Here is a 24,764-nt window from a genome sequence, read left to right as displayed (position 1 = left end):
AAACCTATACTTTGTTTCAGGCGAGTTTCCCATTCAAATGCATGTAACCGTGAGAAACACACTGTCTTGGCGAAAGAAAGCGTTTTTGAACAACTTCATATAAATCGCTGTAACTTTTGATAGAAGACTAAGACAAACATGTTTATGGCTTTATCTTATAAAACTCAATATCTCCGTGCTGGGCAAACAGGTTTTGCAGCCGTTTGAGCTAAGATTTTAAAATTATTCACATAATGAAAACCTATACTTTGTTTCAGGCGAGTTTCCCATTCAAATGCATGTAACCGTGAGAAACGCATTGTATTGGCGAAAGAAAGCGTTTTTGAACAACTTCATATAAATCGCTGTAACTTTTGATAGAAGACTCAGACAAACATGTTTATGGCTTTATCTTATAGAACTCAATATCTCCGTGCTGGGCAAAAAGGTTTTACAGCCGTTTGAGCTAAGATTTTAAAATTATTCACATAATGAAAACCTATACTTTGTCTCGGGCGAGTTTCCCATTCAAATGCATGTAACCGTGAGAAACGCATTGTATTGGCGAAAGAAAGCGTTTTTGAACAACTTCATATAAATCGCTGTAACTTTTGATAGAAGACTAAGACAAACATGTTTATGGCTTTATCTTATAAAACTCAATATCTCCGTGCTGGGCAAACAGGTTTTGCAGCCGTTTGAGCTAAGATTTTAAAATTATTCACATAATGAAAACCTATACTTTGTCTCAGGCGAGTTTCCCATTCAAATGCATGTAACCGTGAGAAACGCATTGTCTTGGCAAAAGAAAGCGTTTTTCAACAACTTCATATAAATCGCTGTAACTTTTGATAGAAGACTCAGACAAACGTGTTTATGGCTTTATCTTATAAAACTCAATATCTCCGTGCTGGGCAAACAGGTTTTGCAGCCGTTTGAGCTAAGATTTTAAAATTATTCACATAATGAAAACCTATACTTTGTTTCAGGCGAGTTTCCCATTCAAATGCATGTAACCGTGAGAAACACATTGTATTGGCGAAAGAAAGCGTTTTTGAACAACTTCATATAAATCGCTGTAACTTTTGATAGAAGACTCAGACAAACATGTTTATGGCTTTATCTTATAAAACTCAATATCTCCGTGCTGGGCAAACAGGTTTTGCAGCCGTTTGAGCTAAGATTTTAAAATTATTCACATAATGAAAACCTATACTTTGTCTCAGGCGAGTTTCCCATTCAAATGCATGTAACAGTGAGAAACACACTGTCTTGGCGAAAGAAAGCGTTTTTCAACAACTTCATATAAATCGCTGTAACTTTTGATAGAAGACTCAGACAAACATGTTTATGGCTTTATCTTATAAAACTCAATATCTCCGTGCTGGGCAAACAGGTTTTGCAGCCGTTTGAGCTAAGATTTTAAAATTATTCACATAATGAAAACCTATACTTTGTTTCAGGCGAGTTTCCCATTCAAATGCATGTAACCGTGAGAAACGCATTGTATTGGCGAAAGAAAGCGTTTGTGAACAACTTCATATAAATCGCTGTAACTTTTGATAGAAGACTCAGACAAACGTGTTTATGGCTTTATCTTATAAAACTCAATATCCCCGTGCTGGGCAAACAGGTTTTGCAGCCGTTTGAGCTAAGATTTTAAAATTATTCACATAATGAAAACCTATACTTTGTTTCAGGCGAGTTTCCCATTCAAATGCATGTAACCGTGAGAAACGTATTGTATTGGCGAAAGAAAGCGTTTTTGAACAACTTCATATAAATCGCTGTAACTTTTGATAGAAGACTCAGACAAACATGTTTATGGCTTTATCTTATAGAACTCAATATCTCCGTGCTGGGCAAAAATGTTTTACAGCCGTTTGAGCTAAGATTTTAAAATTATTCACATAATGAAAACCTATACTTTGTCTCGGGCGAGTTTCCCATTCAAATGCATGTAACCGTGAGAAACACATTGTCTTGGCGAAAGAAAGCGTTTGTTAACAACTTCATATAAATCGCTGTAACTTTTGATAGAAGACTAAGACAAACATGTTTATGGCTTTATCTTATAGAACTCAATATCTCCGTGCTGGGCAAACAGGTTTTGCAGCCGTTTGAGCTAAGATTTTAAAATTATTCACATAATGAAAACCTATACTTTGTCTCAGGCGAGTTTCCCATTCAAATGCATGTAACAGTGAGAAACACACTGTCTTGGCGAAAGAAAGCGTTTTTCAACAACTTCATATAAATCGCTGTAACTTTTGATAGAAGACTCAGACAAACATGTTTATGGCTTTATCTTATAAAACTCAATATCTCCGTGCTGGGCAAACAGGTTTTGCAGCCGTTTGAGCTAAGATTTTAAAATTATTCACATAATGAAAACCTATACTTTGTTTCAGGCGAGTTTCCCATTCAAATGCATGTAACCGTGAGAAACGCATTGTATTGGCGAAAGAAAGCGTTTTTGAACAACTTCATATAAATCGCTGTAACTTTTGATAGAAGACTCAGACAAACATGTTTATGGCTTTATCTTATAGAACTCAATATCTCCGTGCTGGGCAAAAAGGTTTTACAGCCGTTTGAGCTAAGATTTTAAAATTATTCACATAATGAAAACCTATACTTTGTTTCAGGCGAGTTTCCCATTCAAATGCATGTAACCGTGAGAAACACATTGTCTTGGCGAAAGAAAGCGTTTGTGAACAACTTCATATAAATCGCTGTAACTTTTGATAGAGGTCTCAGACAAACATGTTTATGGCTTTATCTTATAAAACTCAATATCTCCGTGCTGGGCAAACAGGTTTTACAGCCGTTTGAGCTAAGATTTTAAAATTATTCACATAATGAAAACCTATACTTTGTCTCAGGCGAGTTTCCCATTCAAATGCATGTAACAGTGAGAAACACACTGTCTTGGCGAAAGAAAGCGTTTTTCAACAACTTCATATAAATCGCTGTAACTTTTGATAGAAGACTAAGACAAACATGTTTATGGCTTTATCTTATAAAACTCAATATCTCCGTGCTGGGCAAACAGGTTTTGCAGCCGTTTGAGCTAAGATTTTAAAATTATTCACATAATGAAAACCTATACTTTGTCTCAGGCGAGTTTCCCATTCAAATGCATGTAACCGTGAGAAACGCATTGTCTTGGCAAAAGAAAGCGTTTTTCAACAACTTCATATAAATCGCTGTAACTTTTGATAGAAGACTCAGACAAACGTGTTTATGGCTTTATCTTATAAAACTCAATATCTCCGTGCTGGGCAAACAGGTTTTGCAGCCGTTTGAGCTAAGATTTTAAAATTATTCACATAATGAAAACCTATACTTTGTTTCAGGCGAGTTTCCCATTCAAATGCATGTAACCGTGAGAAACACATTGTATTGGCGAAAGAAAGCGTTTTTGAACAACTTCATATAAATCGCTGTAACTTTTGATAGAAGACTCAGACAAACATGTTTATGGCTTTATCTTATAAAACTCAATATCTCCGTGCTGGGCAAACAGGTTTTGCAGCCGTTTGAGCTAAGATTTTAAAATTATTCACATAATGAAAACCTATACTTTGTCTCAGGCGAGTTTCCCATTCAAATGCATGTAACAGTGAGAAACACACTGTCTTGGCGAAAGAAAGCGTTTTTCAACAACTTCATATAAATCGCTGTAACTTTTGATAGAAGACTCAGACAAACATGTTTATGGCTTTATCTTATAAAACTCAATATCTCCGTGCTGGGCAAACAGGTTTTGCAGCCGTTTGAGCTAAGATTTTAAAATTATTCACATAATGAAAACCTATACTTTGTTTCAGGCGAGTTTCCCATTCAAATGCATGTAACCGTGAGAAACGCATTGTATTGGCGAAAGAAAGCGTTTGTGAACAACTTCATATAAATCGCTGTAACTTTTGATAGAAGACTCAGACAAACGTGTTTATGGCTTTATCTTATAAAACTCAATATCCCCGTGCTGGGCAAACAGGTTTTGCAGCCGTTTGAGCTAAGATTTTAAAATTATTCACATAATGAAAACCTATACTTTGTTTCAGGCGAGTTTCCCATTCAAATGCATGTAACCGTGAGAAACGTATTGTATTGGCGAAAGAAAGCGTTTTTGAACAACTTCATATAAATCGCTGTAACTTTTGATAGAAGACTCAGACAAACATGTTTATGGCTTTATCTTATAGAACTCAATATCTCCGTGCTGGGCAAAAATGTTTTACAGCCGTTTGAGCTAAGATTTTAAAATTATTCACATAATGAAAACCTATACTTTGTCTCGGGCGAGTTTCCCATTCAAATGCATGTAACCGTGAGAAACACATTGTCTTGGCGAAAGAAAGCGTTTGTTAACAACTTCATATAAATCGCTGTAACTTTTGATAGAAGACTAAGACAAACATGTTTATGGCTTTATCTTATAGAACTCAATATCTCCGTGCTGGGCAAACAGGTTTTGCAGCCGTTTGAGCTAAGATTTTAAAATTATTCACATAATGAAAACCTATACTTTGTCTCAGGCGAGTTTCCCATTCAAATGCATGTAACAGTGAGAAACACACTGTCTTGGCGAAAGAAAGCGTTTTTCAACAACTTCATATAAATCGCTGTAACTTTTGATAGAAGACTCAGACAAACATGTTTATGGCTTTATCTTATAAAACTCAATATCTCCGTGCTGGGCAAACAGGTTTTGCAGCCGTTTGAGCTAAGATTTTAAAATTATTCACATAATGAAAACCTATACTTTGTTTCAGGCGAGTTTCCCATTCAAATGCATGTAACCGTGAGAAACGCATTGTATTGGCGAAAGAAAGCGTTTTTGAACAACTTCATATAAATCGCTGTAACTTTTGATAGAAGACTCAGACAAACATGTTTATGGCTTTATCTTATAGAACTCAATATCTCCGTGCTGGGCAAAAAGGTTTTACAGCCGTTTGAGCTAAGATTTTAAAATTATTCACATAATGAAAACCTATACTTTGTTTCAGGCGAGTTTCCCATTCAAATGCATGTAACCGTGAGAAACACATTGTCTTGGCGAAAGAAAGCGTTTGTGAACAACTTCATATAAATCGCTGTAACTTTTGATAGAGGTCTCAGACAAACATGTTTATGGCTTTATCTTATAAAACTCAATATCTCCGTGCTGGGCAAACAGGTTTTACAGCCGTTTGAGCTAAGATTTTAAAATTATTCACATAATGAAAACCTATACTTTGTCTCAGGCGAGTTTCCCATTCAAATGCATGTAACAGTGAGAAACACACTGTCTTGGCGAAAGAAAGCGTTTTTCAACAACTTCATATAAATCGCTGTAACTTTTGATAGAAGACTAAGACAAACATGTTTATGGCTTTATCTTATAAAACTCAATATCCCCGTGCTGGGCAAACAGGTTTTGCAGCCGTTTGAGCTAAGATTTTAAAATTATTCACATAATGAAAACCTATACTTTGTTTCAGGCGAGTTTCCCATTCAAATGCATGTAACCGTGAGAAACGCATTGTATTGGCGAAAGAAAGCGTTTGTGAACAACTTCATATAAATCGCTGTAACTTTTGATAGAAGACTCAGACAAACGTGTTTATGGCTTTATCTTATAGAACTCAATATCCCCGTGCTGGGCAAACAGGTTTTACAGCCGTTTGAGCTAAGATTTTAAAATTATTCACATAATGAAAACCTATACTTTGTCTCGGGTGAGTTTCCCATTCAAATGCATGTAACCGTGAGAAACGCATTGTCTTGGCGAAAGAAAGCGTTTTTGAACAACTTCATATAAATCGCTGTAACTTTTGATAGAAGACTCAGACAAACATGTTTATGGCTTTATCTTATAGAACTCAATATCTCCGTGCTGGGCAAACAGGTTTTGCAGCCGTTTGAGCTAAGATTTTAAAATTATTCACATAATGAAAACCTATACTTTGTTTCAGGCGAGTTTCCCATTCAAATGCATGTAACCGTGAGAAACGCATTGTATTGGCGAAAGAAAGCGTTTTTGAACAACTTCATATAAATCGCTGTAACTTTTGATAGAAGACTCAGACAAACATGTTTATGGCTTTATCTTATAGAACTCAATATCTCCGTGCTGGGCAAAAAGGTTTTACAGCCGTTTGAGCTAAGATTTTAAAATTATTCACATAATGAAAACCTATACTTTGTCTCGGGCGAGTTTCCCATTCAAATGCATGTAACCGTGAGAAACACATTGTCTTGGCGAAAGAAAGCGTTTGTGAACAACTTCATATAAATCGCTGTAACTTTTGATAGAGGTCTCAGACAAACATGTTTATGGCTTTATCTTATAGAACTCAATATCCCCGCGCTGGGCAAACAGGTTTTGCAGCCGTTTGAGCTAAGATTTTAAAATTATTCACATAATGAAAACCTATACTTTGTCTCAGGCGAGTTTCCCATTCAAATGCATGTAACCGTGAGAAACGCATTGTATTGGCGAAAGAAAGCGTTTTTGAACAACTTCATATAAATCGCTGTAACTTTTGATAGAAGACTCAGACAAACATGTTTATGGCTTTATCTTATAGAACTCAATATCTCCGTGCTGGGCAAAAAGGTTTTACAGCCGTTTGAGCTAAGATTTTAAAATTATTCACATAATGAAAACCTATACTTTGTCTCGGGCGAGTTTCCCATTCAAATGCATGTAACCGTGAGAAACGCATTGTATTGGCGAAAGAAAGCGTTTTTGAACAACTTCATATAAATCGCTGTAACTTTTGATAGAGGTCTCAGACAAACATGTTTATGGCTTTATCTTATAGAACTCAATATCCCCGTGCTGGGCAAACAGGTTTTGCAGCCGTTTGAGCTAAGATTTTAAAATTATTCACATAATGAAAACCTATACTTTGTCTCAGGCGAGTTTCCCATTCAAATGCATTTAACAGTGAGAAACACACTGTCTTGGCGAAAGAAAGCGTTTTTCAACAACTTCATATAAATCGCTGTAACTTTTGATAGAAGACTAAGACAAACATGTTTATGGCTTTATCTTATAAAACTCAATATCTCCGTGCTGGGCAAACAGGTTTTGCAGCCGTTTGAGCTAAGATTTTAAAATTATTCACATAATGAAAACCTATACTTTGTCTCAGGCGAGTTTCCCATTCAAATGCATGTAACCGTGAGAAACGCATTGTCTTGGCAAAAGAAAGCGTTTTTCAACAACTTCATATAAATCGCTGTAACTTTTGATAGAAGACTCAGACAAACGTGTTTATGGCTTTATCTTATAAAACTCAATATCTCCGTGCTGGGCAAACAGGTTTTGCAGCCGTTTGAGCTAAGATTTTAAAATTATTCACATAATGAAAACCTATACTTTGTTTCAGGCGAGTTTCCCATTCAAATGCATGTAACCGTGAGAAACACATTGTATTGGCGAAAGAAAGCGTTTTTGAACAACTTCATATAAATCGCTGTAACTTTTGATAGAAGACTCAGACAAACATGTTTATGGCTTTATCTTATAAAACTCAATATCTCCGTGCTGGGCAAACAGGTTTTGCAGCCGTTTGAGCTAAGATTTTAAAATTATTCACATAATGAAAACCTATACTTTGTCTCAGGCGAGTTTCCCATTCAAATGCATGTAACAGTGAGAAACACACTGTCTTGGCGAAAGAAAGCGTTTTTCAACAACTTCATATAAATCGCTGTAACTTTTGATAGAAGACTCAGACAAACGTGTTTATGGCTTTATCTTATAAAACTCAATATCCCCGTGCTGGGCAAACAGGTTTTGCAGCCGTTTGAGCTAAGATTTTAAAATTATTCACATAATGAAAACCTATACTTTGTTTCAGGCGAGTTTCCCATTCAAATGCATGTAACCGTGAGAAACGTATTGTATTGGCGAAAGAAAGCGTTTTTGAACAACTTCATATAAATCGCTGTAACTTTTGATAGAAGACTCAGACAAACATGTTTATGGCTTTATCTTATAGAACTCAATATCTCCGTGCTGGGCAAAAATGTTTTACAGCCGTTTGAGCTAAGATTTTAAAATTATTCACATAATGAAAACCTATACTTTGTCTCGGGCGAGTTTCCCATTCAAATGCATGTAACCGTGAGAAACACATTGTCTTGGCGAAAGAAAGCGTTTGTTAACAACTTCATATAAATCGCTGTAACTTTTGATAGAAGACTAAGACAAACATGTTTATGGCTTTATCTTATAGAACTCAATATCTCCGTGCTGGGCAAACAGGTTTTGCAGCCGTTTGAGCTAAGATTTTAAAATTATTCACATAATGAAAACCTATACTTTGTCTCAGGCGAGTTTCCCATTCAAATGCATGTAACAGTGAGAAACACACTGTCTTGGCGAAAGAAAGCGTTTTTCAACAACTTCATATAAATCGCTGTAACTTTTGATAGAAGACTCAGACAAACATGTTTATGGCTTTATCTTATAAAACTCAATATCTCCGTGCTGGGCAAACAGGTTTTGCAGCCGTTTGAGCTAAGATTTTAAAATTATTCACATAATGAAAACCTATACTTTGTTTCAGGCGAGTTTCCCATTCAAATGCATGTAACCGTGAGAAACGCATTGTATTGGCGAAAGAAAGCGTTTTTGAACAACTTCATATAAATCGCTGTAACTTTTGATAGAAGACTCAGACAAACATGTTTATGGCTTTATCTTATAGAACTCAATATCTCCGTGCTGGGCAAAAAGGTTTTACAGCCGTTTGAGCTAAGATTTTAAAATTATTCACATAATGAAAACCTATACTTTGTTTCAGGCGAGTTTCCCATTCAAATGCATGTAACCGTGAGAAACACATTGTCTTGGCGAAAGAAAGCGTTTGTGAACAACTTCATATAAATCGCTGTAACTTTTGATAGAGGTCTCAGACAAACATGTTTATGGCTTTATCTTATAAAACTCAATATCTCCGTGCTGGGCAAACAGGTTTTACAGCCGTTTGAGCTAAGATTTTAAAATTATTCACATAATGAAAACCTATACTTTGTCTCAGGCGAGTTTCCCATTCAAATGCATGTAACAGTGAGAAACACACTGTCTTGGCGAAAGAAAGCGTTTTTCAACAACTTCATATAAATCGCTGTAACTTTTGATAGAAGACTAAGACAAACATGTTTATGGCTTTATCTTATAAAACTCAATATCTCCGTGCTGGGCAAACAGGTTTTGCAGCCGTTTGAGCTAAGATTTTAAAATTATTCACATAATGAAAACCTATACTTTGTTTCAGGCGAGTTTCCCATTCAAATGCATGTAACCGTGAGAAACGCATTGTATTGGCGAAAGAAAGCGTTTGTGAACAACTTCATATAAATCGCTGTAACTTTTGATAGAAGACTCAGACAAACGTGTTTATGGCTTTATCTTATAAAACTCAATATCCCCGTGCTGGGCAAACAGGTTTTGCAGCCGTTTGAGCTAAGATTTTAAAATTATTCACATAATGAAAACCTATACTTTGTTTCAGGCGAGTTTCCCATTCAAATGCATGTAACCGTGAGAAACGTATTGTATTGGCGAAAGAAAGCGTTTTTGAACAACTTCATATAAATCGCTGTAACTTTTGATAGAAGACTCAGACAAACATGTTTATGGCTTTATCTTATAGAACTCAATATCTCCGTGCTGGGCAAACAGGTTTTGCAGCCGTTTGAGCTAAGATTTTAAAATTATTCACATAATGAAAACCTATACTTTGTTTCAGGCGAGTTTCCCATTCAAATGCATGTAACCGTGAGAAACGCATTGTATTGGCGAAAGAAAGCGTTTTTGAACAACTTCATATAAATCGCTGTAACTTTTGATAGAAGACTCAGACAAACATGTTTATGGCTTTATCTTATAGAACTCAATATCTCCGTGCTGGGCAAAAAGGTTTTACAGCCGTTTGAGCTAAGATTTTAAAATTATTCACATAATGAAAACCTATACTTTGTCTCGGGCGAGTTTCCCATTCAAATGCATGTAACCGTGAGAAACACATTGTCTTGGCGAAAGAAAGCGTTTGTGAACAACTTCATATAAATCGCTGTAACTTTTGATAGAGGTCTCAGACAAACATGTTTATGGCTTTATCTTATAGAACTCAATATCCCCGCGCTGGGCAAACAGGTTTTGCAGCCGTTTGAGCTAAGATTTTAAAATTATTCACATAATGAAAACCTATACTTTGTCTCAGGCGAGTTTCCCATTCAAATGCATGTAACCGTGAGAAACGCATTGTATTGGCGAAAGAAAGCGTTTGTTAACAACTTCATATAAATCGCTGTAACTTTTGATAGAAGACTCAGACAAACATGTTTATGGCTTTATCTTATAGAACTCAATATCTCCGTGCTGGGCAAAAAGGTTTTACAGCCGTTTGAGCTAAGATTTTAAAATTATTCACATAATGAAAACCTATACTTTGTTTCAGGCGAGTTTCCCATTCAAATGCATGTAACCGTGAGAAACACATTGTCTTGGCGAAAGAAAGCGTTTGTGAACAACTTCATATAAATCGCTGTAACTTTTGATAGAGGTCTCAGACAAACATGTTTATGGCTTTATCTTATAAAACTCAATATCTCCGTGCTGGGCAAACAGGTTTTACAGCCGTTTGAGCTAAGATTTTAAAATTATTCACATAATGAAAACCTATACTTTGTCTCAGGCGAGTTTCCCATTCAAATGCATGTAACAGTGAGAAACACACTGTCTTGGCGAAAGAAAGCGTTTTTCAACAACTTCATATAAATCGCTGTAACTTTTGATAGAAGACTAAGACAAACATGTTTATGGCTTTATCTTATAAAACTCAATATCTCCGTGCTGGGCAAACAGGTTTTGCAGCCGTTTGAGCTAAGATTTTAAAATTATTCACATAATGAAAACCTATACTTTGTTTCAGGCGAGTTTCCCATTCAAATGCATGTAACCGTGAGAAACGCATTGTATTGGCGAAAGAAAGCGTTTGTGAACAACTTCATATAAATCGCTGTAACTTTTGATAGAAGACTCAGACAAACGTGTTTATGGCTTTATCTTATAAAACTCAATATCCCCGTGCTGGGCAAACAGGTTTTGCAGCCGTTTGAGCTAAGATTTTAAAATTATTCACATAATGAAAACCTATACTTTGTTTCAGGCGAGTTTCCCATTCAAATGCATGTAACCGTGAGAAACGTATTGTATTGGCGAAAGAAAGCGTTTTTGAACAACTTCATATAAATCGCTGTAACTTTTGATAGAAGACTCAGACAAACATGTTTATGGCTTTATCTTATAGAACTCAATATCTCCGTGCTGGGCAAAAAGGTTTTACAGCCGTTTGAGCTAAGATTTTAAAATTATTCACATAATGAAAACCTATACTTTGTCTCGGGCGAGTTTCCCATTCAAATGCATGTAACCGTGAGAAACACATTGTCTTGGCGAAAGAAAGCGTTTGTTAACAACTTCATATAAATCGCTGTAACTTTTGATAGAAGACTAAGACAAACATGTTTATGGCTTTATCTTATAGAACTCAATATCTCCGTGCTGGGCAAACAGGTTTTGCAGCCGTTTGAGCTAAGATTTTAAAATTATTCACATAATGAAAACCTATACTTTGTCTCAGGCGAGTTTCCCATTCAAATGCATGTAACAGTGAGAAACACACTGTCTTGGCGAAAGAAAGCGTTTTTCAACAACTTCATATAAATCGCTGTAACTTTTGATAGAAGACTCAGACAAACATGTTTATGGCTTTATCTTATAAATCTCAATATCTCCGTGCTGGGCAAACAGGTTTTGCAGCCGTTTGAGCTAAGATTTTAAAATTATTCACATAATGAAAACCTATACTTTGTTTCAGGCGAGTTTCCCATTCAAATGCATGTAACCGTGAGAAACACATTGTCTTGGCGAAAGAAAGCGTTTGTGAACAACTTCATATAAATCGCTGTAACTTTTGATAGAGGTCTCAGACAAACATGTTTATGGCTTTATCTTATAAAACTCAATATCTCCGTGCTGGGCAAACAGGTTTTGCAGCCGTTTGAGCTAAGATTTTAAAATTATTCACATAATGAAAACCTATACTTTGTTTCAGGCGAGTTTCCCATTCAAATGCATGTAACCGTGAGAAACGCATTGTATTGGCGAAAGAAAGCGTTTGTGAACAACTTCATATAAATCGCTGTAACTTTTGATAGAAGACTCAGACAAACGTGTTTATGGCTTTATCTTATAAAACTCAATATCCCCGTGCTGGGCAAACAGGTTTTGCAGCCGTTTGAGCTAAGATTTTAAAATTATTCACATAATGAAAACCTATACTTTGTTTCAGGCGAGTTTCCCATTCAAATGCATGTAACCGTGAGAAACGTATTGTATTGGCGAAAGAAAGCGTTTTTGAACAACTTCATATAAATCGCTGTAACTTTTGATAGAAGACTCAGACAAACATGTTTATGGCTTTATCTTATAGAACTCAATATCTCCGTGCTGGGCAAAAAGGTTTTACAGCCGTTTGAGCTAAGATTTTAAAATTATTCACATAATGAAAACCTATACTTTGTCTCGGGCGAGTTTCCCATTCAAATGCATGTAACCGTGAGAAACACATTGTCTTGGCGAAAGAAAGCGTTTGTTAACAACTTCATATAAATCGCTGTAACTTTTGATAGAAGACTAAGACAAACATGTTTATGGCTTTATCTTATAGAACTCAATATCTCCGTGCTGGGCAAACAGGTTTTGCAGCCGTTTGAGCTAAGATTTTAAAATTATTCACATAATGAAAACCTATACTTTGTCTCAGGCGAGTTTCCCATTCAAATGCATGTAACAGTGAGAAACACACTGTCTTGGCGAAAGAAAGCGTTTTTCAACAACTTCATATAAATCGCTGTAACTTTTGATAGAAGACTCAGACAAACATGTTTATGGCTTTATCTTATAAAACTCAATATCTCCGTGCTGGGCAAACAGGTTTTGCAGCCGTTTGAGCTAAGATTTTAAAATTATTCACATAATGAAAACCTATACTTTGTTTCAGGCGAGTTTCCCATTCAAATGCATGTAACCGTGAGAAACGCATTGTATTGGCGAAAGAAAGCGTTTTTGAACAACTTCATATAAATCGCTGTAACTTTTGATAGAAGACTCAGACAAACATGTTTATGGCTTTATCTTATAGAACTCAATATCTCCGTGCTGGGCAAAAAGGTTTTACAGCCGTTTGAGCTAAGATTTTAAAATTATTCACATAATGAAAACCTATACTTTGTTTCAGGCGAGTTTCCCATTCAAATGCATGTAACCGTGAGAAACACATTGTCTTGGCGAAAGAAAGCGTTTGTGAACAACTTCATATAAATCGCTGTAACTTTTGATAGAGGTCTCAGACAAACATGTTTATGGCTTTATCTTATAAAACTCAATATCTCCGTGCTGGGCAAACAGGTTTTACAGCCGTTTGAGCTAAGATTTTAAAATTATTCACATAATGAAAACCTATACTTTGTCTCGGGTGAGTTTCCCATTCAAATGCATGTAACCGTGAGAAACGCATTGTCTTGGCGAAAGAAAGCGTTTTTGAACAACTTCATATAAATCGCTGTAACTTTTGATAGAAGACTCAGACAAACATGTTTATGGCTTTATCTTATAGAACTCAATATCTCCGTGCTGGGCAAAAAGGTTTTACAGCCGTTTGAGCTAAGATTTTAAAATTATTCACATAATGAAAACCTATACTTTGTTTCAGGCGAGTTTCCCATTCAAATGCATGTAACCGTGAGAAACGCATTGTATTGGCGAAAGAAAGCGTTTTTGAACAACTTCATATAAATCGCTGTAACTTTTGATAGAAGACTCAGACAAACATGTTTATGGCTTTATCTTATAGAACTCAATATCTCCGTGCTGGGCAAACAGGTTTTACAGCCGTTTGAGCTAAGATTTTAAAATTATTCACATAATGAAAACCTATACTTTGTCTCGGGTGAGTTTCCCATTCAAATGCATGTAACCGTGAGAAACGCATTGTCTTGGCGAAAGAAAGCGTTTTTGAACAACTTCATATAAATCGCTGTAACTTTTGATAGAAGACTCAGACAAACATGTTTATGGCTTTATCTTATAGAACTCAATATCTCCGTGCTGGGCAAAAAGGTTTTACAGCCGTTTGAGCTAAGATTTTAAAATTATTCACATAATGAAAACCTATACTTTGTTTCAGGCGAGTTTCCCATTCAAATGCATGTAACCGTGAGAAACGCATTGTATTGGCGAAAGAAAGCGTTTTTGAACAACTTCATATAAATCGCTGTAACTTTTGATAGAAGACTCAGACAAACATGTTTATGGCTTTATCTTATAGAACTCAATATCTCCGTGCTGGGCAAAAAGGTTTTACAGCCGTTTGAGCTAAGATTTTAAAATTATTCACATAATGAAAACCTATACTTTGTCTCGGGCGAGTTTCCCATTCAAATGCATGTAACCGTGAGAAACACATTGTCTTGGCGAAAGAAAGCGTTTGTGAACAACTTCATATAAATCGCTGTAACTTTTGATAGAGGTCTCAGACAAACATGTTTATGGCTTTATCTTATAGAACTCAATATCCCCGCGCTGGGCAAACAGGTTTTGCAGCCGTTTGAGCTAAGATTTTAAAATTATTCACATAATGAAAACCTATACTTTGTCTCAGGCGAGTTTCCCATTCAAATGCATGTAACAGTGAGAAACACACTGTCTTGGCGAAAGAAAGCGTTTTTCAACAACTTCATATAAATCGCTGTAACTTTTGATAGAAGACTCAGACAAACGTGTTTATGGCTTTATCTTATAGAACTCAATATCCCCGTGCTGGGCAAACAGGTTTTGCAGCCGTTTGAGCTAAGATTTTAAAATTATTCACATAATGAAAACCTATACTTTGTTTCAGGCGAGTTTCCCATTCAAATGCATGTAACCGTGAGAAACACATTGTCTTGGCGAAAGAAAGCGTTTGTGAACAACTTCATATAAATCGCTGTAACTTTTGATAGAGGTCTCAGACAAACATGTTTATGGCTTTATCTTATAAAACTCAATATCTCCGTGCTGGGCAAACAGGTTTTACAGCCGTTTGAGCTAAGATTTTAAAATTATTCACATAATGAAAACCTATACTTTGTCTCGGGTGAGTTTCCCATTCAAATGCATGTAACCGTGAGAAACGCATTGTATTGGCGAAAGAAAGCGTTTTTGAACAACTTCATATAAATCGCTGTAACTTTTGATAGAAGACTCGGACACACATGTTTATGGCTTTATCTTATAAATCTCAATATCTCCGTGCTGGGCAAACAGGTTTTGCAGCCGTTTGAGCTAAGATTTTAAAATTATTCACATAATGAAAACCTATACTTTGTCTCGGGCGAGTTTCCCATTCAAATGCATGTAACAGTGAGAAACGCATTGTCTTGGCGAAAGAAAGCGTTTTTGAACAACTTCATATAAATCGCTGTAACTTTTGATAGAAGACTCAGACAAACATGTTTATGGCTTTATCTTATAGAACTCAATATCTCCGTGCTGGGCAAAAAGGTTTTACAGCCGTTTGAGCTAAGATTTTAAAATTATTCACATAATGAAAACCTATACTTTGTTTCAGGCGAGTTTCCCATTCAAATGCATGTAACCGTGAGAAACGCATTGTATTGGCGAAAGAAAGCGTTTTTGAACAACTTCATATAAATCGCTGTAACTTTTGATAGAAGACTCAGACAAACATGTTTATGGCTTTATCTTATAGAACTCAATATCTCCGTGCTGGGCAAAAAGGTTTTACAGCCGTTTGAGCTAAGATTTTAAAATTATTCACATAATGAAAACCTATACTTTGTCTCGGGCGAGTTTCCCATTCAAATGCATGTAACCGTGAGAAACACATTGTCTTGGCGAAAGAAAGCGTTTGTGAACAACTTCATATAAATCGCTGTAACTTTTGATAGAGGTCTCAGACAAACATGTTTATGGCTTTATCTTATAGAACTCAATATCCCCGCGCTGGGCAAACAGGTTTTGCAGCCGTTTGAGCTAAGATTTTAAAATTATTCACATAATGAAAACCTATACTTTGTCTCAGGCGAGTTTCCCATTCAAATGCATGTAACAGTGAGAAACACACTGTCTTGGCGAAAGAAAGCGTTTTTCAACAACTTCATATAAATCGCTGTAACTTTTGATAGAAGACTCAGACAAACGTGTTTATGGCTTTATCTTATAGAACTCAATATCCCCGTGCTGGGCAAACAGGTTTTGCAGCCGTTTGAGCTAAGATTTTAAAATTATTCACATAATGAAAACCTATACTTTGTTTCAGGCGAGTTTCCCATTCAAATGCATGTAACCGTGAGAAACACATTGTCTTGGCGAAAGAAAGCGTTTGTGAACAACTTCATATAAATCGCTGTAACTTTTGATAGAGGTCTCAGACAAACATGTTTATGGCTTTATCTTATAAAACTCAATATCTCCGTGCTGGGCAAACAGGTTTTACAGCCGTTTGAGCTAAGATTTTAAAATTATTCACATAATGAAAACCTATACTTTGTCTCGGGTGAGTTTCCCATTCAAATGCATGTAACCGTGAGAAACGCATTGTCTTGGCGAAAGAAAGCGTTTTTGAACAACTTCATATAAATCGCTGTAACTTTTGATAGAAGACTCAGACAAACATGTTTATGGCTTTATCTTATAAAACTCAATATCTCCGTGCTGGGCAAACAGGTTTTGCAGCCGTTTGAGCTAAGATTTTAAAATTATTCACATAATGAAAACCTATACTTTGTTTCAGGCGAGTTTCCCATTCAAATGCATGTAACCGTGAGAAACGCATTGTATTGGCGAAAGAAAGCGTTTTTCAACAACTTCATATAAATCGCTGTAACTTTTGATAGAAGACTCGGACACACATGTTTATGGCTTTATCTTATAAATCTCAATATCTCCGTGCTGGGCAAACAGGTTTTGCAGCCGTTTGAGCTAAGATTTTAAAATTATTCACATAATGAAAACCTATACTTTGTCTCGGGCGAGTTTCCCATTCAAATGCATGTAACAGTGAGAAACGCATTGTCTTGGCGAAAGAAAGCGTTTTTGAACAACTTCATATAAATCGCTGTAACTTTTGATAGAAGACTCAGACAAACATGTTTATGGCTTTATCTTATAGAACTCAATATCTCCGTGCTGGGCAAACAGGTTTTGCAGCCGTTTGAGCTAAGATTTTAAAATTATTCACATAATGAAAACCTATACTTTGTCTCAGGCGAGTTTCCCATTCAAATGCATGTAACAGTGAGAAACACACTGTCTTGGCGAAAGAAAGCGTTTTTCAACAACTTCATATAAATCGCTGTAACTTTTGATAGAAGACTAAGACACACATGTTTATGGCTTTATCTTATAAAACTCAATATCTCCGTGCTGGGCAAACAGGTTTTGCAGCCGTTTGAGCTAAGATTTTAAAATTATTCACATAATGAAAACCTATACTTTGTCTCGGGCGAGTTTCCCATTCAAATGCATGTAACCGTGAGAAACGCATTGTCTTGGCGAAAGAAAGCATTTTCGTACAACTTCATATAAATCGCTGTAACTTTTGATAGAAGACTCAGACAAACATGTTTATGGCTTTATCTTATAGACTTCAATATCCCCGTGGTGGGCAAACAGGTTTTGCAGCTGTATGAGCTAAGATTTTAAAATTATTCACATAATGAAAACCTATACTTTGTTTCGGGCGAGTTTCCCATCCAAATGCATGTAACAGTAACGCACTGTCTTGATGAAAGAAAGCGTGTTTTGAAAACTTCATAAAGATAGCTGTAACTTTTGATAGACAGTCGCCACATATTTATGGCTTTGCCTTATAGAATTCAACATACCCGTGTTGTGCAAACATGTTTTGCAGTTGTTTGAGCAAAGATTATGAAGTTATTCACAAAATTAAAACTCTGACACTGTAGCGTTGACATTATAATCCAAAATCTGTTCCACTTAAAGGCATGCACACCTCGTTTTCCAACGATTTTACATTGGAGCGGCAAGATCCAAATTTCCTTTGACCATTTCATTCTTTGCAAGCACTCAGATGAAAATCCACCTGAAACTCTTCAAATAATCAGTATAATGTCCTTAACCACATAAAATCTGTCATAGGCACAATACAGGGCTTGCTTTGTGGCAGGTGAATCGGCAGTTATCTGGCTGGCATTCAAGCTCTAAAGCTTTTACCCAGGCCTTGCTTCCACCTCAAACTCCCAAGGTCAAGGTCCCAAGTACCTCTGGGAGCAGTCTGACCAGGCAGAGGAGGTAGAAGCTCAACATTATCTTAACTGACTTTGATTGCATGAACTTGGTCACCTCATTGTATTTTGTGTGATGCTCGAGCGGTCCAGGCTGATTTCCATCCTCTACATTGGCAGTATACACCTTATAGTAACTTTTTACTAGATGGCCACTGTGCAGCAGTCATACACTGCTCTTTACTTAGTAGCCATCAGTACTAACCTGTTTATCCTGTACTAACCTTCAGAGGATCTTCCTTTTAAATAATAAAGTCTACCTCAGTCTGCAGCCTTTTTCACAACATGAAAAAACAATGATTGACTTTTAGTTAGCAAAACACTGTGACAACAGTTGTACTGGATAATATTATACAAATTAAAGAGACATACACGTTATGGGAGTGATTTATTCCATGATGCAGGTTGAGTGCACTATGCTTCCTGAAAAGAACACAGTTGATTTTAATTGCAAAACCAAAAGATCGAACAGAACAGAGAAAAATGAAAGGATAGAGTCGTGGTTATAATTACACTGCTGTTTCACATATGCTGTGTACCATATGTGAAACTCCTTGACTACTACACTGGAACATCATAACTCCCATTTTCCCCTGTGTTTAAGGGGACATTGATACAAAGATGACACATCACTAGAAAACTAAACAAAAATATGAGCAGAATATGTACAAAAGATGAATCAAACCAGGAGGAGTGAACACGATCTGCTGCATCGAATACAAGATGGACCAAAGGGTGGTGACAAGACCTCTTGACACATCTGTAGACTTGTTCAGCTGCTGTCTGGTGCATTGTGACAGCAACTGCTCACATTAGTTCAATTAAAAAAAACATAAAATGACTGTCAAAAGGTAACAGAAACACTCATTTGTGTTTTACATGGGCTGGAAAAGAAAAACTGACAGTATATCAAAAATATCCATCTACATTGCTGTCACTGTGTAACTGTGAGCATCTTCATAAGACAAGAAAATATTTCCAGTTAACAATAAAGACAGTGAAATATTCCTACTCATGACATTATAATGAAAATACCCAAAAATGTAAAGCAGGCAATGATGCTGAGGAAAGTGGAAACAGTGAGATGTTGTTCAAACCTGGGAAACTCTGTGGCAGGAAACTCCAGAAAAAGAGGGGTAAAAAAAGTGATGTATTTTGGTATTAGTGTAAAACACACACACAAAGGGATATTTACAAAGCGTAAATCACCGATCATATTTACACATTTAAAATGAACCAAACTTTTAAGGAGACGTGATTCCACCACAAGCTTTGCCTAATATAGGCTGATACAATAAAATATATCAACTACAGCTTCCCTCCAATGACGGCAACCTTTGTCTCCAGGGGGTCTGCTCTGACCCAGAAAGTGTTAGGACCCCCGTGAGGACAAGGAGAAAGGGCTATACTGTTTCCAGAAATAACTAAATAACAGGAAATGTCACTGAGCAGATCTGCGTCTGCTGTTTCAGGCACCATGGGACAGACAAAGGTGAAACTGATCAGAAACATCACAGACCACACATCTGTAAATTTTGTTACTTTTAAACAGGAACACTTGGAGATGAATGTTTTTTTTTCTTTTTCTTTTTGTTAAATAAACAAAGCTGTGTGTACATACAGTATATTCCAAAGAAGCTGAGCTGTAAGAGTACTTGTCAGTGGAGATTTCAAAAAGTGCAACACTGCCCTCTTGTGTTTGCATGTGTACACCCATCACATGCAAATTCACAAGGGTTTATATCACATCCTACATTCCATTGAGATTATTATTGCCATTGACGAGAGGAGCAGAATGATAACTGTGTGTGTGTGTGTGTGTGGGAGGGGGGGGGGGTGCAACAATAATGGAGGGGAACAATGCAAACTACGTTTAGTGCTCACAAATCATTTTAGCACACTAGTCTCTGGTGGTTTCAACTATCTCTCTGACTTTCAGTATCAGTGGAAACCAGTCTTGTGAGACATGCTTGCCGATTGTACCTGTGTTATCAGACAGACAGTGTACAGATGAGCCTTCAAACTGAGCCACTGGCCCTTGTGTCCAGGGTCTCCAGGGTTGGCACAAAAAAAGGGGTGATTACTGAATAGAGTCCCAACACCATGGTCAGCCACTTCCCCAAAATAATTAACACAATACCCAGAAGCAGGAGAGTGGAAGAGTCCATGGAAGAGTGAAGTGACCTGACAGAGGAGGAGGAGAGGGAAAATCTAAAGACGAGAGAAGGAAAAAGGCAGAGTGGAGTCCCTGTGCTCATTAGCCAGCTCGGCTCGCCTCAACTAGCTCTTCAGCATTGCCATGGTGGCCATCAGCTGGTCTGCTAACTGTGTAGCTCTCTGCAGTTCATGTTTAGGACCACACCCGAATGAGTGCCTGGTAAAAAAGAGATAAAAAAGAATATGAGAGATGCTAAAGAGACATATAAAATATACATAAAACACATATGTAATCCCACTTACAGTTATGTAAAAGTGTTATATATGACATAAAGCAATGTATAGTATTAGACGGTGTCCTGTGACATACAGTTCTGGCTCACGCATAACACCAAAACTTCCAAAATGCACCATTTCACAAAAAAGCAGAAAAAATAGTAAAGCACATAATTATATAATTACAATGTAATAATTAATTTGCCTTCTTGGATAGTAAACTTGATTTAATTCTATGGTTGATTAATTGTTTGAATAATTCTGGACTTCATTAAGAATTCCAGCGTGCTGGCTCAAAATTGGGTATAAAAACACAAATTACGTTTAAGTTTTTCCTTCAAAAATCATTAGTTGTTCCACATGCTCTAATCAGTAAAATTCCTATATATATTTCTTTATATTGTTAAATAGAAGTCACAGGACCAAGTTGGCCAGTTGCAATTTGCTAATCTCAGTGTCTTTCTTAAGCACTCCTAGTAGACCAAACCCTCACAGGATCTACATGCTGACAGGGATTTTTATACAATTTGCTTTATTACATGAAACAGAGGTAAAAAAAAAAAAATTTCTAATCTTATATAACAGAACACAATCAGGCTTTAAAATTAAGAATGATTTACTTTTGTCACAATGATAGTCGTGACAAAGATAGTTTAATATGTAAATATACAAAGAATGCACTTATTATTGTCAGGAAAGAAAAATGATTACTTTAATGGTGACCGCCATTAACAATCCACTATATCTATGATCACAAATCAATTCATTACCATCATAACCATAGCCATCATATTGTTTTGTTGTTGCACTGTATTTTATGAGAAACCTTGTCATAAAATTTATAGAAATTATTATATAGAGACATCAGGTCATGTATGATAAAATTAAAAGAATTTTGGCAAGTGTACAAGTATAACTCAGTAACACTAACATTTCAGATTCCTTAGGCATTATGTAGTGCAAAAATTACTGAATGTCATGCAATATGATTAGCTGTGCTTGTTGATGGCCATGAAATGCTATGTGACTACTTTAGAAGCAACGATAATAAACCTCAAAGAACTGCAATGGCAGTAAAAATAACAAAAAGGGGGAAGTCCTTCAGTACCTTGGTGTGTGTTAGCTGCTGGTGTTAGTGGCTTGGGTTTAGTAGCAGTGGTTAGTAGTAGTCCTTATTAGGGAACGGAAGGCGGGGCTACCTCCTGCGTTACCTAGAGTCTGTGAGTCCAGGTCGTCATCGATGTACTCCTCACCCTGGATGATTTGCTGGGTGTCCTCACTGTGATTGACAGGGCTGATCATCTCCTGCTCCTTTACACTGTGCATCTGGGCGTAGTTGTGGGTGCATGGAAGCTTCCTGAAAAACAATGGGGGATATGCATCCTCAGGCCTAAGCCAAGGACTGTGGGATTTGTTGTTTTTGTAAGACGGGGCTGTATAGTCTTCCATTGCGTTCTTTAAGTGACTTTTTGTGGATATTTGTGTTAGAGACACAAGGAGGTGCTGCTGGTGGGTTACTGATATGACAAGAAGCATGCACAATGTGAATTTGCATTCAACTGTTTAGGGTTGTATGACTTCAAACATCATGAGGTGTATGCAACCATCAGGGAATATGATATTTTTATTAAAATAGCTGGTGGTAGCTAAAGATACTGGACAGATGGATACATTTTAGTTCATGCACATCATTACAAAATTTCAATATTGTAGCAATCTAACTTAAGGGATGTTTCAATTTGTGTCACTTACTTTGGTATGGAACCTGAACATTTGATGGATTTCCACACTACCCACAATGGATTTTAAATAGTCAGGTTACAATTAAAATTCAGATTTTCAGCTTTAATTGAGGACGTTTAACAGAAGTATTACATTTATTGTGTAGGAGTTAAAGCCATGTTTAGACACAGTCCTTCATTTTCAGAGGCTTAGAAAATCCAGGGTGATTTCACCAGATGCTGTGTGGTGTATCTCTTGAGATACTCCACTTAGACTTTAGTTCAGCTGCCTTCAGTTACTGCTTGTAAGTGGGTCTCTCTGCATTCTGCTTAATTTATCATGGAATAATGAAAGAATAGCCCTCACCTAGCTTGTGAAGCTGAAAGTCTGCATTTCAATTACATCTTAATTGTTTCATTTACAATCCACTGCAGTGGTGCACAGAGGCAATATTACAAATATTATGTTACTGTACAAAACTACTGACTTTAGAGCTCACCTCATGAGTTTTTCTTTCAACGTTTGATTTCCATTCTTTGTCAGGTTTTTTTGTGCCTACGTCGTTAAGGTGACAGCACTGTAAAATACATGACTCACCTTTTGAACTTATAGAGGATAAAGGCGCCAGTAGCAATAAGACCAATGAGGAAAATGACAGCTAGAGTCCAAACACCGGCACTTCCAGCTGCTCCATGGTAGCCTGGATTGATGAGCACACAGTAAAGAATGCATCACATTTCTACAATCAAAGGACAAAAGGTGAAAACACAGCAGAGCACAACACCAACAGACCCGGATGCAGGAAAAAGAAAGGCCCAGGAGTCAAACCAAAGACTAAGCTGGTGATGCTAATTGCATTTATAGAGAAAGCAGGTATATTATTTATCAACGCACCATTCTCTGCCTCTGTAACTGTTGAGTCTTTAGTAATATAACCTAGTTCTTGGAAATAAACCAATAGGATGCAATTATCATTTAAAATACTGTATACATTTACAAACTTCACTTAATATGTACTGAAGTGCAAAATACATGTACCAAAATATACCTGCATTTGGGTCAGCTAGCATCACGAGCACCTGTAGGCCTCCTCGTATCACAAAGCTGACGTTGTTGTCGTTGAAGACCTGAATGATGGCTGGAATACGCTAAAGATGAGATTAAGTGTATTAAATGTAACTGATGTTACTTATAAAAAACAAACTTGCTAGTCTGTGTCTCCACAGAGTAAAACATGCCACCACCCGTGTTCAGGCATTGGATATGTTTATTATCAGTGATCACATACCTTATCTACAAACAAGCTTCTCTTGGCTGGTTTGGTGTCCAGTGGGAGAACATACAGGTTGGCAGAGGTGGGGAGACCTGGTTTGACCACAGTAACTAGGGAATTCTGAGGTACACCTGTAATCTGGGGCCACAAGATGAAAATGCCAGTCATGTCTTAAATCTGCACTAATCCAATAACTGTATAATTCATATCCTACAGTGTTTAGTGTTAATCAGCAAAGGTTAGCATGCTAACTATGATTATATTATTATTATGTGATTATAACATGGACTATCATTATCTAACAGTAATACTTTTATGTTTTGTATTTTTATAGGAGTACCAGACATTAGACTGGACTGTGCGCTATGAAAAGACAAGAAGTTAGGTTGCGTGACACTACCATCCATTCTCTTTAAAGACCTACCTTAGCCAGTATTTTGGTGACCACCTGGCCAATGTCATCTCTCCACTCTGGGATATTTGGATTGAATCTGTCTAGGTTTCTGCTGAAGCTCAGAGGGATGACTTGGAAGTTATCTGCAGGAGCAGTCAACAAGCATCATGGCTATGATTTAAATTGATCAAATAAAACCTAAAATATTATTTTAGCAAATAAATAAAATTAAAAAGAAATTGCAAATACCTACACATTACGCTGTTTGGACTGATGTGTAACACCTTGGTGGGAACATATGTGGTAAAGAAATCAGTCTGCCTATCCATATGTGTATTTTTTTGCATGAACTAATAGAAGTAGTGTAGCTTGTTGAGAAGCAGCATTTCAAATATGTATAAAACTGTGTACAAAAATCACAAAATAATTTGAGCAACATAATGAAACCAAAGCAAAAAGCTAGTTAAAATGTACTTGAGTTCAGACAGTAAAAAAATCCGAGTTAAACTAAAATAAACTCCCTCTATCTTCAAATATTAAAGCTTGCTTATAAATAAAACAAGCACATCTCTTTGTCAAATG

General features: G+C 36.5%; 1 protein-coding gene across 5 annotated transcripts in view; it reads right to left on the bottom strand.

Moving 5' to 3' along the window:
* Window positions 1–18,743: 18,743 nt before the first annotated feature.
* The window catches only part of sorcs2 (sortilin-related VPS10 domain containing receptor 2), a 387,417-nt gene continuing 381,396 nt past the window's right edge, over window positions 18,744–24,764 (bottom strand). For 2 of the 5 annotated variants that reach the window (XM_085400490.1, XM_085400494.1), the window contains 6 exons: window positions 24,213–24,325; window positions 23,804–23,926; window positions 23,564–23,663; window positions 23,113–23,215; window positions 21,902–22,195; window positions 18,744–20,734 (listed from right to left, as the gene is read on the bottom strand). In XM_085400490.1, coding sequence (XP_085256616.1) covers window positions 21,940–22,195; window positions 23,113–23,215; window positions 23,564–23,663; window positions 23,804–23,926; window positions 24,213–24,325 — 695 coding nt within the window. In that variant the 3' untranslated portion in view covers window positions 18,744–20,734; window positions 21,902–21,939. The remainder of the gene's footprint in view (window positions 20,735–21,901; window positions 22,196–23,112; window positions 23,216–23,563; window positions 23,664–23,803; window positions 23,927–24,212; window positions 24,326–24,764) is intronic. The other 3 variants (XM_085400491.1, XM_085400492.1, XM_085400493.1) reach the window with 3 other exon arrangements.

This window comes from Rhamphochromis longiceps, linkage group LG3 (genome assembly GCF_057381845.1).
Source record: "Rhamphochromis longiceps isolate RC_006_pf linkage group LG3, R_longiceps_female_GT1.1, whole genome shotgun sequence".
Classification (NCBI taxonomy): domain Eukaryota; kingdom Metazoa; phylum Chordata; class Actinopteri; order Cichliformes; family Cichlidae; genus Rhamphochromis; species Rhamphochromis longiceps.
Note: the sequence above shows the minus strand (reverse complement) of the source record. Positions and strands in the feature narration are given on the sequence as shown.